The sequence below is a fragment of the Phalacrocorax aristotelis genome, chromosome 3 (assembly GCF_949628215.1).
Source record: "Phalacrocorax aristotelis chromosome 3, bGulAri2.1, whole genome shotgun sequence".
Lineage (NCBI taxonomy): Eukaryota > Metazoa > Chordata > Aves > Suliformes > Phalacrocoracidae > Phalacrocorax > Phalacrocorax aristotelis.
The window spans coordinates 83,609,492-83,625,580 of NC_134278.1; the positions used below are offsets into that span (position 1 = coordinate 83,609,492).

Consider the following 16,089-nt stretch of genomic DNA (forward strand, 5'->3'; position numbering starts at 1 on the left):
AAATCATCATTGCAAATAAACTACTATTTCCTGCTAAAACAAGTGGTCCTCCTAAGTCTGGCAGGCCTGTTAAAAAGGTAACTATCTGCAACATCTTTCACTACGCAAAGCTTCATGCAAAACATCTGTCAGCAACATGTAAACTTACCTCCACTTTATCACAGAGGAAGAACTATTCCTAGCAAAGCTTGATGAAATGTTTCATGAAATGTTAACGTTTCATAGCTAACAATTATGTCCCTAAATTGTTCAGATACCTCTCACAGACACTTTAAGGAACCATGAAGAACGACTCAAGGGTTCCTCCCCAAAATAATCTCTAATGCCCAAAAGTAGTTTTCTTACAAATTACTTTTTAAAAATGGTAAGTTTGGGTCTTTTCAACCACTTAATGATGTTGTGGATTTAAAAGAAGAGACAAAGAAGGAAAAAGCCAATGGAGTTCTTTCCTTCCCATCACTCTCAAAATAATCACAAGATTAAAAAAATTAGGGTTTAAGGGTAGAAGGGGAAAAAATCAGTTATTTAAAATACCAAGACCAAATAACAGAATTAAGATTGTGCACTTACAGAAGCAGAGGCCGTACATGCTTGCAAAGCTTTTAAAACAGCAGAACTTCTAATATTACTAAGATCCAAGTCTCAGGAGAAAAACAAATAATTGATTTTTTTTCTCAAATTGATTCTTATACCAAAGTAAGTACTGAACTTGCAGGTAAGCACAAAAAATTTACACTTCCATGTAGTGCCAAAGTTATATACAATTCCTTAGCTTTTGTCTTCTGTAACAACACAGGCTCATTAAGACTAATTTTCTTTAAACAGATTCAGATGTAGCCCTGTGTGCCTTCATGCCTAAAAGTAAGAGTTTTAAGCAACTAAGAATGACCTATAAAACAGAAAAATCTTGCTTTCTACTCTCATGTCTTTAGAGCTAATAGCAAAATAGACTTTAGATACCTACCAGCTTACAAAACCAAACCAACCAACACCAGCCACACACTGAAAGCCATATTGTCAAGATTACACTGAGTACTCACAGCACCTACCGTGGAGTCTGTCAATCATGATCTTCTAACTTTGTGATGCAGGAAACTTAATTTTGCCACCTCATCATGAGATTTTCAGCTTATATTTTGTAGCATGCACTACCCAAGACATCATAGAAGATATGCATTCTTAAGTCAGCACTACTTCAGACTTTCATTCTGGGCTTCCATACATACACATTTATTATAAAGTTAGCAATTGTCGTGGCAAAACTAAGAACACTGAAATGGACTGCTCATTCTAACTATTTACTGTAGTTTGCGTAAAGTGTTAACTTCACCCTGAACTTAAGAACCATAATAATGCAATACTAAAGCAATTGCTTAGAAAAATTCAGCCATGCAACTGTATGTTTTTCTCAGTTAATAAATAACTACCCTGTCTTAAACATGAGCCACGCATCAGAGAAAGGTATGTGTTCCTACTCATTACTTAACATATACTATATTAAACATAAGTAATAAAGTCACACACAAGTTATTCTTGTAAAGAAGCAAGTTCTTTTCTGGCCCCCAGAGAAAGACTGGAGTGACATCTGCTGTTTTGCATGCAATTTTAGGAATAACATTTTTCTATTTAGCAGACATTTTGATTAAATAGATGCAATAGATCTTCTTAACACCTAAAAACAGGATGCATGTGCACTCACTTATACTCTTCTCAGAATGCCATTATTCTTTAACACTGATATAAAGAAGTCCTTCAAAAGATTTTACATTCACAAAGTCATCAAGTGCATGCAGCTTTTCTTATTTGACAGTAACATTTCAGAACTCAAAGGAGGATTTTACACAGAAATTTTCATTATTAAAAATCTAAACTAATTTCTCTGCCACTTAGCTTTGGAGAGGATACACTTTATTTGGAAAGGCCCGCACTATATCAATAAGACAACTGGATTATTCAATGCAGGGTTCAAGTATTCCACTTTCTTAGCATTTTGTATTATCTTCTTCTAATTACCAATACCTAAAACTGTTTCAAAGGTAAGAGACAGCAGGGACATCTTCAAATCTCTCAGCTACTGCCTGATTAATCATGTTTCAGCTGAGAGCAACTTCCAATTAGAGATATTCCCAGCTGGGGAACATTAACACATTTGAGTGGTCAGACCAAACATTTTGGCACCTGTGTATAATACTGAAAAAACATAATTTACAGACAAAATAATGTTTACAAGTAAAGCATCACAACAGGGCAGTTCAAGGCCTGATTCAGTGAAGATCTCTGGGTCAAACACAAAGCATGGAAGTCTGAAACACTGATCGCAGAACTATATGACATTTCAGTAATACAGGAACCAGCAGTTTCATGAGATGATTTCTAGAATCCTGATTTTAAACACCCAAAGAGAACTCAGGTACAAATTGAAAAACTAATTTTCCTTTTCTCTGTTGGCTGACCCCAACAAAGAAGAAAAACAGGAGGCCAGCATTAAGGCATGGAAAACCAAGTGAAGAATTTGTCCTCCCTTTGTTAGCTGCAGAAGAAATATTTGCTTGCTTGCTTAAAAAATGAAGCAATGGAAAGCAAAAATGAGAATAAAGGCTGGCATAAACAGACAGCCATGACACACACACCACTCTTCAGGAGGCATCATACCAGCAAATATAGAAAATAGTAAATATAGGAAAACTCACTTTTTGGAGTCACTTCATGGATTACAAGACTTATGCGATGACAGAAGGGCCGTGGGTCAAATCTTCTGCCTCTATCACACAAATCCTGGTACCCTCAGATCATGCTTAAGGAGGCTTTTATGGGTGTGGGTAGGTGGTCTTCCCACGTGGATTCCAGCCAAGGAGCCCCACACAAAGCAGCTCTTGGACAGTTCCCCTTCTCAAAGATACTGGGAAGCCATCTCAACCTTCCCAGAAAGTGCCCTTTCCAGGAAGCTCCTCAGTCCTTAAGCACACCTTTGAGCCCTTTTTTCTCCACAGGTAGGTCCCAGTGGTCTGCCTCTTAGGAAGTATGGCACCCTGTCACACCTGGCCTAGGTAACAGCCACCAGCAACCACACCTTTACACCACCCATATCCAATTGAAGTTGGGTTTTTCTTTGCCCCTCAGCCATGCCAACAGCATCATGAACAGATTTAAGAAAGGATAAAAAACCACTCAGCAGCAAGGGGTGAGGAGGAAAAGTTTGAGAAACACAAGGAGAGGTTTATCTCGACCCAGGAGGTTTTTCATCCTGCTTTCTCCCCATCCTGTTGAGGCAGGGAGTGAGCAAGCAGTTGAGCGGGCACCTGGCAGCCAGCCACAGACAACCCAGAGATTCACCTGCAAAAGCACACTCATAATCCAATCAAGTGTGCCAGAAACACTAAAACAAACCCTGCTAGAGGTTAGGTTCTGCTGGCCCACGAACAAGGAATAATAAATGGCGGTGTAATAGTTTTGCTTCTGCCTCTCAAAGTCACAAAGTCTTTCAAGAACTGGAACTACCACAGTCCCTACAACTCCCTGAAAAATCACTCAGTCATCACCCTTGAGTACACCATCCACCAGCAGATCCTGCATAGCTCCCCACACTACAGGCTAGGGAACTCCTTTTTCCCCCCAACCTCCAATCATTTTTACCCAATACTCACCAGGTGTCACAGATCAGACTAACAGTATCATAACCCTTAAGGGAGAAGATACTAAGGATGGCTTGTAAAGATTAAAGAGAGGTGATTCAGTTTCTTTACTTGTAAAAAGACTTAATGGTTTATAAAAAGAAAGTTATTGATAAGCAATAGCTGTTGATGTTGTGGTATGACACGTTTAGCAGACAACACGTAATAGTGTTAGAATAATAAGCATCTAGTATTTAATGCGTACTTCAAGAGAGCTGATGTTGTCAGGACAGAAAATAACAAAGACACCATTCATTGGTTAGCAGAAGCCAGATGATATATAGCCATGGCCTTCAAGGCACACAATGAAAGCTTGAATAAAAGGTTTTCATGGCCACATTTGAAAGTTGAGGTTGATAAAGACGTTTGTAGTAAGGTATGAAAGTAAAATTCTGCAGGAGGTACAAGATATTTATATATGCTTAATGTAAATCTAGGTCAAGAATAATGGAAGTCAGCGCAGTTAAAGCTACAAAGTGTCCAGCCCCATGCTGGAACCTATTCCGCAATTAATTTTATTGGTGTCTGGAATAATGACATGGTGGCTCTATGTACGTATGCTGTGACTCCATTTCTGCTTCCAGCATAAAGAATAAATCTGTATATACTTCTGAGCTTATAATGTGCATGACTAATCTATACAGTGCAATGTATATAGACAAAAGGTAAAGGTATTTCTTAAACAAGAATTTAAAATAACTTTTTGGCCAGTAACACTGTGATCTAATAGTACCATGGAACTTGTCTCTGCTGACAAGCAGGTAGAAATAAGTTGTACATACATTACTGGATAAAAGCTACTAAAGTTCTCGAAATAAACACTATGACTAGCAACTGACTTCTCAAAAAGCCTGTCTGCACATATTATAAGCACACTGGAGGCAGTCTCTTTGCAATGAAAACATGCTGCTTCTGCATCTTCAGAACAGTAGTAAATGCAAATTCAGTTAAAGTTCTTCCCGTGACATTGACTGACTCATGGATATTGATTTTTCTGAGATTGAAGAGTGTAGTACATACATGACTCAGTTCACGTGGCACTGCTGAAATTGTGACAAATACTACATTTTGCTACTCAGCACAGCAAAATAAGGGTTTGGGTTAGGTGAATTGTTTTGTACATGCTCTGCTGTGCTTGCAATATTTCAGGCAGTATTTTTCTTACAAGCTTTGAAAACAATAAATACTCTTTTCCCTCACTGGGACAGATCTAACACTCTAAGCAGCTGGTTAGCCTAAAAATGCCCAAACACTTTGTGTGTGTGTGTGTGGGGGGGGAATCAAATCAGCATTACACCTCCAATACACTAAGGTTATGTTTCCCAAACTCATAAGTCTGTTTCTACCCTGTCTTCAAGGATTAGCATCATATGAACATCTGGTCTGAAACACATGCAGAGCACAGACTCTGAAGACATACATGATGCAAGGATTGCTGAGGTGTCTGACAATGCTCATCTTGAAGTTCAACCCTTCCTGCACAGAGCTTTAAGGTCACATTTCTCTGGGTGTATGTACACTGAGGTCTAAGGCAATAGATTAGGTTCCTGTTACCAACAGTAATACACTGTTGTCTAAATTTCAGAGAAAAAGAAAATGCAGCCAGGTTCAATATTACAGGAGAACAGGGGAGTTTTACTTAGCAGACTAGTTTAAAGAGTCTACATAAATCCTGGTCAAAGTTCCCTTAATGAAATTACTATATTTTAGCAAGGATTTGAGTTTGTTTTGAATTATCTATTTCTTTGTTCCCATGCAGCAAGTAGTTTTTCACTTTACATCTGGATCTTACTTGGAACTCCTCACCCACAGATCTCCATGACTTCAGAGCTATCTTTGTTCCATTTTATAGATAGGAAAACAGAAAAAGACTTCAGATACGGCTCAGAGCGACTCTACAAATTCACAAATCAGTAGCAGAATCAGTGAAAAGCAGGTATTCTGCCTTCTTTGCCAATGCCAAAATAGCAATGCTTAATAGTACGCTTACTTGAAATAGGACATGAAAACAGAAATGCTAAAGATCCCCAAATTAATCAGCTTTTTCAGGTTATCTTCATTTTGAAGTTTTAAACACCAAATGCAAACTGAAATACCAAATGAAATACTGAACTGAGGAGCAACTACATTAAATTTGCATCTTACTTAAATATGCTGACCTGAGTGATTATATCATCAGCACTTCTTTTCACTCCTGCTAGGCCTGGAGCACTAACACAGTGAAGGCGGCTAGAGATGAATGTTCTTACTCCTTGTGCATTACCAGGAGAATTATTAAAATTTAAATTAATAGCCTCTGAGCAATCTGTGGAAGTCAACAGACACAACTGAGGTCACAATCAGAAAACACTTCTCTCTTATTAATACCTGTGTAATGCTGATTTTTGCTACTGAACAAAATTTAAATTCCAGGGGGAGCAAGAATAAAACCACTGTGGTTCTCACAGGACTTATAACTGGGGATATTGCATGTTGTCAAGTTCAAAACACAGCAGGGGAACACCACCATTTTTGCACCTAAGTTTTACCAGGAAACATAGGATTTCAAAGTCACGTTTATGTCGCTCTTGGATTGAGAGTCAAAATTCTATTTACTTGCATTTTAAACAGTATCTGAAGTTGTATTCCTCCTCTGTTACCCATTAAAGATAGGGTAACACTAACTACTGAGAGTTCAGGAAGACAGTAGCATGACCAAGAACTGAACCTGAACTGCCCATAAGCAGCAATCCCAGCTGCTTTTTTATCATTTTCAGTCACACTGGGAGACAAAAATTCATTGTTATTAAAACTATCCATATATGAGAAAATCTTTGGTTCAGGTATAAATGAATTGTTACTTACTCACCAAACTTGGTGAACTGACCTTCAGACACCAAGACAAAAGAACACTAGCAACTAGTACTTAAATATTGTTTTAATTTTCACTTCACAGCTGTAGTCACTGGACTCAACATTTTTGCACTGCATAACAAGCTGCTTTTATAGGAAGTAAAATACCCTAATTAAACACTGAGTGAGAGACTCATAATTAGATGAAGTATTACCAAGGTTGTTCTGTGCCTTGAGATATACGCCATCATTTGGCTTCATTATTCCTGATGTTTTGAAATGGTTCATGGTATATGGCAGGATCAAGATATGAAAGCAGCCTTTTTAGTAACCAACTTTGAACATCCTCCATGTCAACCCTTGTAACATTCTACCACAAATTCCCAAAGGATGCCTTATAGCACTGGAACAATCATTTCAGGTCATAAAAAGATAAAGAACTTTAAATAACTTTTCATTTTTTCCAGTGAGAAAATGATTATTTATGCTCTTACAATGAAAAAGACTTTGTACAAAAGGTCTGGAAGGATCTGTTTTTAATTACATATTTCAAGACTGAGTTATACAAAACACTTCTACTGCTTATATGCGGTAAATTAAAAACTTAAGAGACCAGGAAAAAAATCAGCAAACTAGTCTAGATGTTTTCTGGAAAAGCATGTAATGAACAGTTTATCCCTTGTGACTGAAAACAAAGAGGGAGAAGAAAAGGGGCAGAGAAAATGAGTTTATGCAAGAAATTGTAACACCCCTTTTGATCTTGCCTGCAAGCTGAAAAACAGAAGTTACAATCATTCAGTCTACAGCCTTATTCAAAGATCAAATCAAGCTTGAGCAGCTTAAAGCCTTATTTCATTAAAAGAAAAGAAGCTATGCACAAAGATTTAACTGAATGGTAAGTGGGACATTCATTCTTGCAGCTTTGCTTAAATGTTATAAACATCATTATTTATAAACTGTCCTGTATTCTACAGAAAACAATCAAAGTCCACTTTACAAAAGTTTTTTCCAGTCTGCCATTTCTTTCCAAATCTTCAATTACTTACCTGCTATTTTAAGATCTCCAGGTTGAGTTTTAATAATTTGCTAAATAAATTACATCTATGAATTTAAATCTTCCAGCCATTCAGAAACAGAATGTACATACAGTATATGGTGACAAGATCTTCAGAACAAGATTTGAAAACAAGTGCTTGAGATATTTGCTAAGAAAAGCCTTCTTTTTAACCTACAAAATCAAAAACACCAGTGATAAAGTTCTGCTGCAATACAAAAGTCTGACTGAATGTGTAAAGCTTTTGCTGAGAATACATAAATTCTAATCCATGACATATGTTTTCTCAGCAAGTGAATCCATTTTCCCCATTCCTTTGAAGGTGCCACAGAGCTAGCAAACATCCAAGACTTTGCTTAATGCAGAGGGAATATCATACAAGACTCCTTAAATTCAGCACTTATTTACTGAACAACATCCAAATCTCCCAGAAGGACATGAAAAACTCAATTTTTGAAGTGTCATTCACTCCTGAATACTTGTAAGTCATATGTTACTATGATTCACTGTATATTTGGCTAATTATTTAACAGTTTCTAACAGAATATTACACACTCGAAAACGCTTGAGGGCACAGTAGATTAACAGTCAGAAGAGTACTTACGGCCAACTGTTTGATTTAAAATTTCTGTCTGTTGTCCATATTCTAACCATTCTTAACATGTTATATATTACTCTGCTTTCAATTAAGCATCTTGCTGTGCAACACAATGCACATAAGGTCAGAGCTAATTTTGATCTTCAATTACGTGTAAGATATCCAAAATCAGATTGGCTGTCTCCAGAGCTACCTGTAGGCCACTACACTTTGCAGCAAAACAGTCCAATGCCAGAAAGTCAGCAACCTTTACGGAGGGGTCTTTAAGGCAGCCCTGTATAACATGAGAGCCAAACTGGCCTTGCAAAAGCCTCCAGTTGAGATTCTTAGTATTACCATTAATCCCACAGCCACATTTTGAAACTAAATGTGACCAATTAGAGATAGAGGGAAAACCTGATGGAACAAACCAACAGTGTCCATAAACCATGTCTGTAAGAACTTCTCCACCATCATGATTCAGAGCACAAGCTACAGACTCCAAGGAACGGCAAAAACCACCAGCAACCAACTGGTATTGTGTCCAAGAACAATCCATATCTTTAAAACTGCTGGCGGGCAGACTACAAACCTAAAAAAACCCAAACAAAAAAAACACAAAAAACAAAATCAGAATATTTGAACACTTACAGAAAGAGTATTAAATATTTATAGTACTATTGCTTTTTTAAACAGATGGTTTAGTCTTACCTAAATAATTGTTCACATAATCATTATTCCACAATAGGAAAGATTTATAGACAAGTCAAAGCTGAGTCCTGCATGATTATCTTTCAATACAAAAATTCTACACATTTTTATTTTAACACTTAAAAAATAAGCACTTACTATAATAGATACCTAAAGATTATCAAGTACAAATACAGTATTAACAAAAGTCTGAGAAAGATGTAATTAGCACTAAGTACTTCAAAAAGACCCCTTTGTTTTATATTAGACAGCAGAAATGCAACATTAATCTAGAAAAGACAGGTGTTTTAACAGTGGCAGTGATTCTACATAAATCCTTGTTGTCTTAGGTACCTTGTGTCTTATATATGAAGCCAAGTGAGTTTCTGTACAGCCACCTCCTAACAATGCCAAAGGTTCCTTGATTGTTAACTGTAACACGTGTTCTGCAGTTTCACAGGCACGCTGAAAACCATATGAATTTGTCGTTAGACATACTGTAATTAATAGGATTTGCCTCCAGTGAAAACTACTGGAATAAAATTTTCAGTAGTTTCTGGGACAGGCTTCACACACTTGAATTACATGTGAGTATGCTGCTGAGTGATTTCCAAAAACATATTTACTTAATGAGAAATTGTCTTTATTTGTCCACACTTGGTAGGTAAAAGCAGGAATTAAAAAAGCTGTATCTTGTTCCTTCTTTTTGCAAAACAGGGTTACACCAAAAAATATAGCAACTATTCAATGCAAAACTATGCTTGATTACCATTGCAGGTATTTGCTGCTGGCCTTTTTCTGGCCTTTGCTTGGTCTCTGCTCTCATAGAACAAGTAATGATTAAAAATGGTTATCCAGAACTGGCCTCAAGAACAGGTCAAAAATGTTTCTGTCTCTGAATGACTTCCTGTACTAAAACAGAAGCATTAAATGAACATGAGCACTTCAAGGATTTAGAAATTCTGGAAACAAGGGCATTTCCGAATTGCTTTCTTGAAATTGTGTACCTAAACTCTAACTAACCTCCATTTATGTACTGAAAAATCAATTTTCTGAACTCACAGCACCTACATTTCTCATTACTTTTTTTTTTGCATTAAAAACATGACTTTTCAAGAAAATTTGCCTACCTTCAGTTCATCCCATGCCGTTTCATTTCTGTTACAGAGTATCAAGCTGCAGACAACTGTGTAGTGAGGAATCAGATGCACAAAATGTTTTGAAGCAAAACTCTCAACACGCACATCTTTCAGACTGCCATAACAACTGGGAGACAATGAATGTATGGAAGCTATAGGCTTTGAGCCTGTCCAAATAAGAAAAGCAGAAAACAGTATGTATTACTGGCATCAGAACAGCTACCTGTTTCAGTTCATAAAGCATGAACTTTCTTTCCTCTTGGCTTGTTAGATTATATATATATTCTTCAATACCTAACATTTCAATCTACACCGGAAATCACAAACCGAAACCAATGTTTTCAAAGTGCAAGATTTAGTGATAGTTTAAGATTAAGACAGTAATTGTTTTACTCCCATTAAATGAAGAGTTTGAAAGTAATCTACATCTGCAGTTACTATAACTGGATACTCCTCGTGCAATTATCAGTAATCAGACATGCAGTTTGTCATCATTAGAGCCTGCAAAAGACCAATTTCACCTTAAAAATGGTTTTTAGACTAGAAAAAGAACAACTCTTGCTCTGCTGCTAAGGTAGGATACAGACAGAATTAAGAGAATCCTTACTTTGTAACGACACCAACCTAGAGTTTTCATTACGAAGGTGAGCATTAAGGATAGTTGTTTAGTACAGAAAACTCTCATGTTACCTGTCATCTGACTCAGGGGTTCCATCAGAGATAGCCCAGCTCTGTCCACAGCCATGATGTGGTTCTCTTTCAGATACTGTTTCAAGGATGGATGGATAACTTTCTGGCACACTACAAGGCTGACCCCATCCTTAACCAGCTGCTTTCCTACATTAAGCAACTGATTCAGCTCTGCCATTTCTAGAGAAATTCCGTGACAGACTGTTATAGTTCCTTCTTCAGGGTTGAAGAGGTCTCCTGACATGGACACACAGAAAAGTGCTATTTTGATCAGATTTGAACAAGTTCTCTTGACAGCAAGTGGTTTTGCCAATTGAATTTCTGGTGTTTCTATCAGTAGTCCAGGAAGAACTGTAGAATCCACAACTCTTCTACCTTTCACAGGTATTATTATACACTTTCCTAAAACAGCACTAGTCTCAACATGACATGGAACAGTAAACAAAAAACCCTTTAAAATCAGCATGGTGAGATGATCAACTTCTAGTTTATTAAGCATGCAAGCAGGTTTACTTGTTAATACACTACGTACCAAACAAAGAAGAGTCTCAAGACTGCCAAAATCTACGGACACTCGGCAACCACAGGCCTCAGATTTGAGGTAGTCCATACATAACCTCAATAGGTGCTTGCTTATTTTAACGACAGTGCAAGGTGCAACATTTAGGCTTTTAAAGTTTTCAATCAAACTACAGCACAGAACAGCAGTAAATAAGCCACAGTCACTGAAGTGGGATATATGGCTCTGCACAGAGGCCATCAAAACACTTAATACAGGATGACTGACAGAAAGATGGCTGAGTATGGCTGAAGATTGTGAAGTTGTACAAACATAGCCTCCCACACCATTGTGGAACTGTTTGAGTCTACCAGCAGGACCAAAACAAGATTTTAATATTTCACTTAGCAGAGACAGTGACTGACTAAGTGTTTCTTTAGTTAAAGGTTCACTAATAAATGGAGGCTTTTTAGCTTCAAGACGAGACATTTTCAAAGTAAGATTTTAATTCCAGCCAACAAAACTATTTCATTTTTACTTGGATCTATAATTCATTGCACTTTTAAAATTTATAGTACAATTTAATTCTTTGCAGCCAAGGATCATTATTTTAAATGTGAAACAATACACAGAATACAACAATAACAACATGCAACTGCTTATCATCTCTCTCTTAAAATGAGGATTAAATCCTGTGGTGAAACTGGTACATAATGACATCAGTAAGCCTTTTCATTCACAACGATCTTCCTTTTTAGCTTTTGAATGTGACTGAACAGAGGTTTTTGCAACAAAGTTTACGAGCATGCTTCCAAAATGGACACCTGTAAGTAACAGTCCTGCGACAAGCAAAAAGTTCTTTCTACTCCAGCTGGCTTTCCTCATCTCTTCTTCCTGCAACACTCACAAATGAAAAGCTTCAAAGCTAATTATACCTACAATAAAACACATAAAGGTGTTAGGATGATCTTATGACAATATAGCATAGCTTGAACTGCTATTTTTCACAAAAAACTCACATAAGGACCAACACCAAACTATAATGCTTTTTATTTGAGAAAACATATTCATATTATATATCCTACAAGTATATATACACAAATTATATACGTTTGTCAACAATTTAAATTCTGACCACCAGTTTATATACTTATAGACCTACAGGTAAAACAGTAACAGGCCACTATAAACTGCACTTAATTGTATGAATGTGTCAAAACAGTGATGTTAAGCTGGTTTTACTCGAGAACAAAAGGACTGAACTACTCAGCTCAGCTTCCCAGGCAACTGCTTCAGAAACAAAAGGTTTTAAAGTTCAAACAACTTTAAGAAACCTCTGCCTCGCAAAGAAAAGTTTCTTACTTCAAAATGCCCAAGATACAGAAATTTTTTCAGTTCTTAAACACTTCAGAACTTAAGGGATATTTATTTACATTTCTATGTAAGCATATAGTATCTAGGCTTCTCTCAGAGTTTCTTTTCCGTTGTAATCACCATTCCTACTAACAACATAGAATATGTTCCTACATAAAGTCACAATTACTTCTGGGCAATTTTGAACATGAAAGGACACTTCTGCAGATCTGGTCACAAGAGTTTGCTATTGCCTTGAAGTTACTGGAGTTTGTTTTTAAGTATCTTTAAGACCTATGATACCATCATTTAATTGATCCTGTCACATGGGATTTAGTCATAGTTTTTGAGGTGTATAGTGCATATTTTGGGTCCATATAACTACCAGATTAACTCAGTTGCAAAAAAGACTAACGTTGGAGCAGTAAGACTGTATCTGTTAGAACATTCTCATCTAATTGACTCATCTCCTGCCTCAACGATACAGATACAACTAATTAGACAACTTACCTACAATACACAGCACCAATGCTATTTTTCTTTATTTTTGTGATCGCTTTGCATCACATATGCCACAATCCCAGGTTCTGGAACAAAGTCCTCTGTCTTCACTTGGAAAATAGGACTGGACTTGATGTAAAACCACCCCCAGTGCACCAGCCCAAGGCTAGTTCCCATAACAATCAGAACTTTGTAGTCCTTCCAGATGGTTTTAAGACCCATTGCAAACTGGCATCTACCTAGGTAAAGATAATTTATTATTTTAAATATATTCTAGAAATCTTTTTTTGACTCCATAATAATAGCACAGATGAACCTGAATGTTAGTATCTTTAATTACAGTGTGGCAGATGATTAAAACACAAAATGACACCAGAAACTCTTACTTTGTGAACTTCAAAAAAACCAAAAGGCTATAAAAATAATCTCAATTCAGACATCTTGAAACGTTAATTGCTGCATTCACATCAAGCTTGGGCATGCTAAATCTTAAAGCTTTGTAAGTTTGTGACGTTTATCTAATTACAAGTGTTACTTCTTCAGATGGCAAATATTTGAAGCCTGAAACAAAGCAATTTCAAAATGCACCATTTTTTCCCCGTAGTTAATAAAATTCAATGACTAACCAAGCTCCTAACAGAACGTGGAACTTTTAACTTGCAAGCAAAACAAGCTGCAATACTTCTCACATCACTTTACTTGCCCCAGAGGAAGAGCTGTGCCTGACTACCTTAGCCCTCTTTGCCCTTCACCTTCAGAAGGTACAAGGTATCAGTTCAAACATCATAAATACATCCTCGTCTAAAAGGAAGGTGTAAGCCTCCACTTTCCGTAGGATTTCATTAAGAATTATCAACTATAGGAAATAAAGGTATGACTACTCCGGTTTTATATTAAAACAACTCCTTAGCTTAAGCTGCTACAAAGGTACAACTCAGGGGGTTAATGTTCCTACCCCCATCCACCTCCCTCCACCTGATACGAGTAACACGTCCTACTGAACCTCACTCCACCACGCTGTGGAGATTTCATAGCTTCACGCCACTCGGTACGCACGGCAGAGCGAACTCAAGAGAATCTCACAGAGTCTTTGATTCGTTTCCCTCGGCCAGGCCGCGACACGCCCCCAAGCCGATCCCGGCTAAGGGGGAAGCGGCTCTCCCCGGGCCAGAGGCGACCGAGGAGGAGCGGCGCGGCGGGAAGGAGTGACACGGCTCCTCTCCCCCTTCCCGCACGCAGCGAGAGCCTTAAGGGTGGGGGAAGGCGCTGCCCGGCCACCCTTCCGCAGTCCTGCCAGCACTCACCTCGGCTCTCACCTCGGGGCGGCAAGGGGCGACGGGACTGACCAACCGCCACCTCAATCTGCCGACCTCCACCTTCCAACCCCAAACGGCAGGAAGCGACCCCTCGCTCGCCGGAAATGCGGGTGACTCCCCACCTCCCCGCTAAGGTTATCGCGGCGGCCATTTTGTGCTCGGGCAGGGTTAGGCGGGCGGCAGCTATAGCCAGCGGCCATTTTGGATAGGGGAGAAGAAGCTCGCTCTTGGCAGCCATCTTTCTTGTGGGCAGCAGAACCGTTAGAATTGTTGGAAGCCGGCGCGCGGCTCGGCGCAGGGTGGAGGTACGGCGCGAACACGGCGGGGGCGGCGCCGCAGCTGCCCGGCTGGGACCCTCAGCTGGGGGAGCTCTTGCGGGGGGGGAGCGGCCACCCCTCGGTCTTCACTGTTGCTTTGCTTCTTAGATAAACGCGTGAGGCGACACCCTGGCGGAGCAGCGGCGCCTGGCTCCTGCCGCACCTCTCCCTCAGGCGCCGCCCCTCCCGCCAGCTATCCCTCGCGGCCCGGCTAGGTGCGAGCCTCTGTAGTACCGGTCAGGCTCAAAAACTTGAGAATCGTTTCGATTTCTTTTCGTTAGTTGCCTTCTGTTGCAGTCGCTCCATATTACTTACGTGCGTACATGTCTGAGCGTTCCCGCAGGCGGGCAGTGTGGCTCTGACTATAAACGAGTTCAAGAAGACTTTGTTGCCTGACCTCAGTTTTTTTCTTAGTTTTTAATCTGTTCTGCACCTTTTCTGTAGCTACTCTTCCTTCTCCCCCTACTCCTGCAGTTGTTGTTAAGAATATCTTGTAATCACATGTTGAAGTATGGCTTTAACTTTGTGCGTAGTTGCAGAGTTTACAGTTATAGCTGAAAGACAGATTAATACCTAATCTTCATACAGAAAGGAGTATATTTTAAAGTGTTTTTCCACAAAACTTAAAAAAAACCCACAACGTATTCAGCAATACAAGAAGATAATAGCCAGCACCTATCTGTAAAATGCACTCTGGTGTTTCTTGGAGTCTTTCATTTCTCTAGTTCTGTGTGGTGAACGGGTAATATTTTTGAAAGTGAATTGTTGATCCTCAAAGGTGAACTGGCAGCTCATGAACGAATGTAGATAGCAATGAGCTAAAAATATGCTAACTCGTTGGAAGAGTAGCTTCCAAAGTTTAAGGGGTAAAATTGGGAACAGTGGGCCTCAAGATCCTGAGACTGCAAAATATTAAGATTCTGGTATGTCTTCCCAGAACTAGAAATGCTTGACTAAGTATGTGAATTGCTGGGTGTTAACACTGCTCATCCCAAATTTTGGATCAGTTCTCGGAAACTGACTGAAATCCAAGTGTTGGATCTGGGCTGGACAGCCTTTGACTCCAATACTGAAGGACTGGAAGTTCAGAAAAATTCTCTTATGTTGCAATAGTTAATTTTGAACTATAAAACTAGTTAATGTTAACTTATCCTAGGGAGCTCCTTAACTAGCATTTGTCTTTTTGTTTCTGCCTTTTTCAGGTGCCCAACTCTGTGCACACACTGCAAAGGCACACAAAGATGGGCAGAGCGTGAATGGTTTGCAGCTGTTGTGTTAGAAGCTGCTGTACCTTCAAGTGGGCATGTGCAGCAGGAGTTTTCAGTTCTTCATGCCCACTGAGTTCCAAATTCCCTCACCACAGGAAGCTACTTCTTTGCTAAGCTAAGGTGATCTTCATCAGCTGGCAGAAAATACTTCAGCTTGCTCTCTGAGGTCACGTTTCCTAGCT

General features: G+C 38.8%; 3 protein-coding genes across 3 annotated transcripts in view; 1 reads left to right on the forward strand and 2 right to left on the reverse strand.

Annotated features, from left to right (window-relative positions):
* Positions 1–7,024: 7,024 nt before the first annotated feature.
* MKKS (MKKS centrosomal shuttling protein) lies at positions 7,025–11,641 on the reverse strand. Its single transcript, XM_075088229.1, has 4 exons — positions 10,654–11,641; positions 9,955–10,130; positions 9,179–9,289; positions 7,025–8,726 (listed from the first exon to the last, which is right to left on the reverse strand). The coding sequence occupies exons 1-4, from the start codon at positions 11,639–11,641 to the stop codon at positions 8,286–8,288; spliced, it is 1,716 nt and encodes a 571-aa protein (XP_074944330.1). The 3' UTR covers positions 7,025–8,285.
* Positions 11,122–14,806, reverse strand: LOC142054964 (uncharacterized). Its single transcript, XM_075088232.1, has 3 exons — positions 14,311–14,806; positions 13,016–13,245; positions 11,122–12,087 (listed from the first exon to the last, which is right to left on the reverse strand). The coding sequence occupies exons 1-2, from the start codon at positions 14,558–14,560 to the stop codon at positions 13,037–13,039; spliced, it is 459 nt and encodes a 152-aa protein (XP_074944333.1). The 5' UTR covers positions 14,561–14,806; the 3' UTR covers positions 11,122–12,087; positions 13,016–13,036.
* The window catches only part of SLX4IP (SLX4 interacting protein), a 78,475-nt gene continuing 76,683 nt past the window's right edge, over positions 14,298–16,089 (forward strand). The window contains 1 exon segment of the mRNA XM_075088230.1: positions 14,298–14,432. The gene's annotated coding sequence lies outside the window, so the exon portion shown is untranslated.

Coding starts and splice junctions, on each gene's coding strand:
- MKKS (XM_075088229.1), bottom strand. CDS start 11,641: ATGTCTCGTCTTGAAGCTAAAAAGCCTCCATTTATTAGTGAACCTTTA. Junction 10,131..10,653: donor ACCCCTGAGTCAGATGACAG/GTAACATGAGAG, acceptor TTATTTGGACAG/GCTCAAAGCCTATAGCTTCC. Junction 8,727..9,178: donor CTTCATATATAAGACACAAG/GTACCTAAGACA, acceptor GGGTTTTTTTAG/GTTTGTAGTCTGCCCGCCAG.
- LOC142054964 (XM_075088232.1), bottom strand. CDS start 14,560: ATGGCTGCCAAGAGCGAGCTTCTTCTCCCCTATCCAAAATGGCCGCTG. Junction 13,246..14,310: donor GCCCCGAGGTGAGAGCCGAG/GTGAGTGCTGGC, acceptor ATCTTTACCTAG/GTAGATGCCAGTTTGCAATG.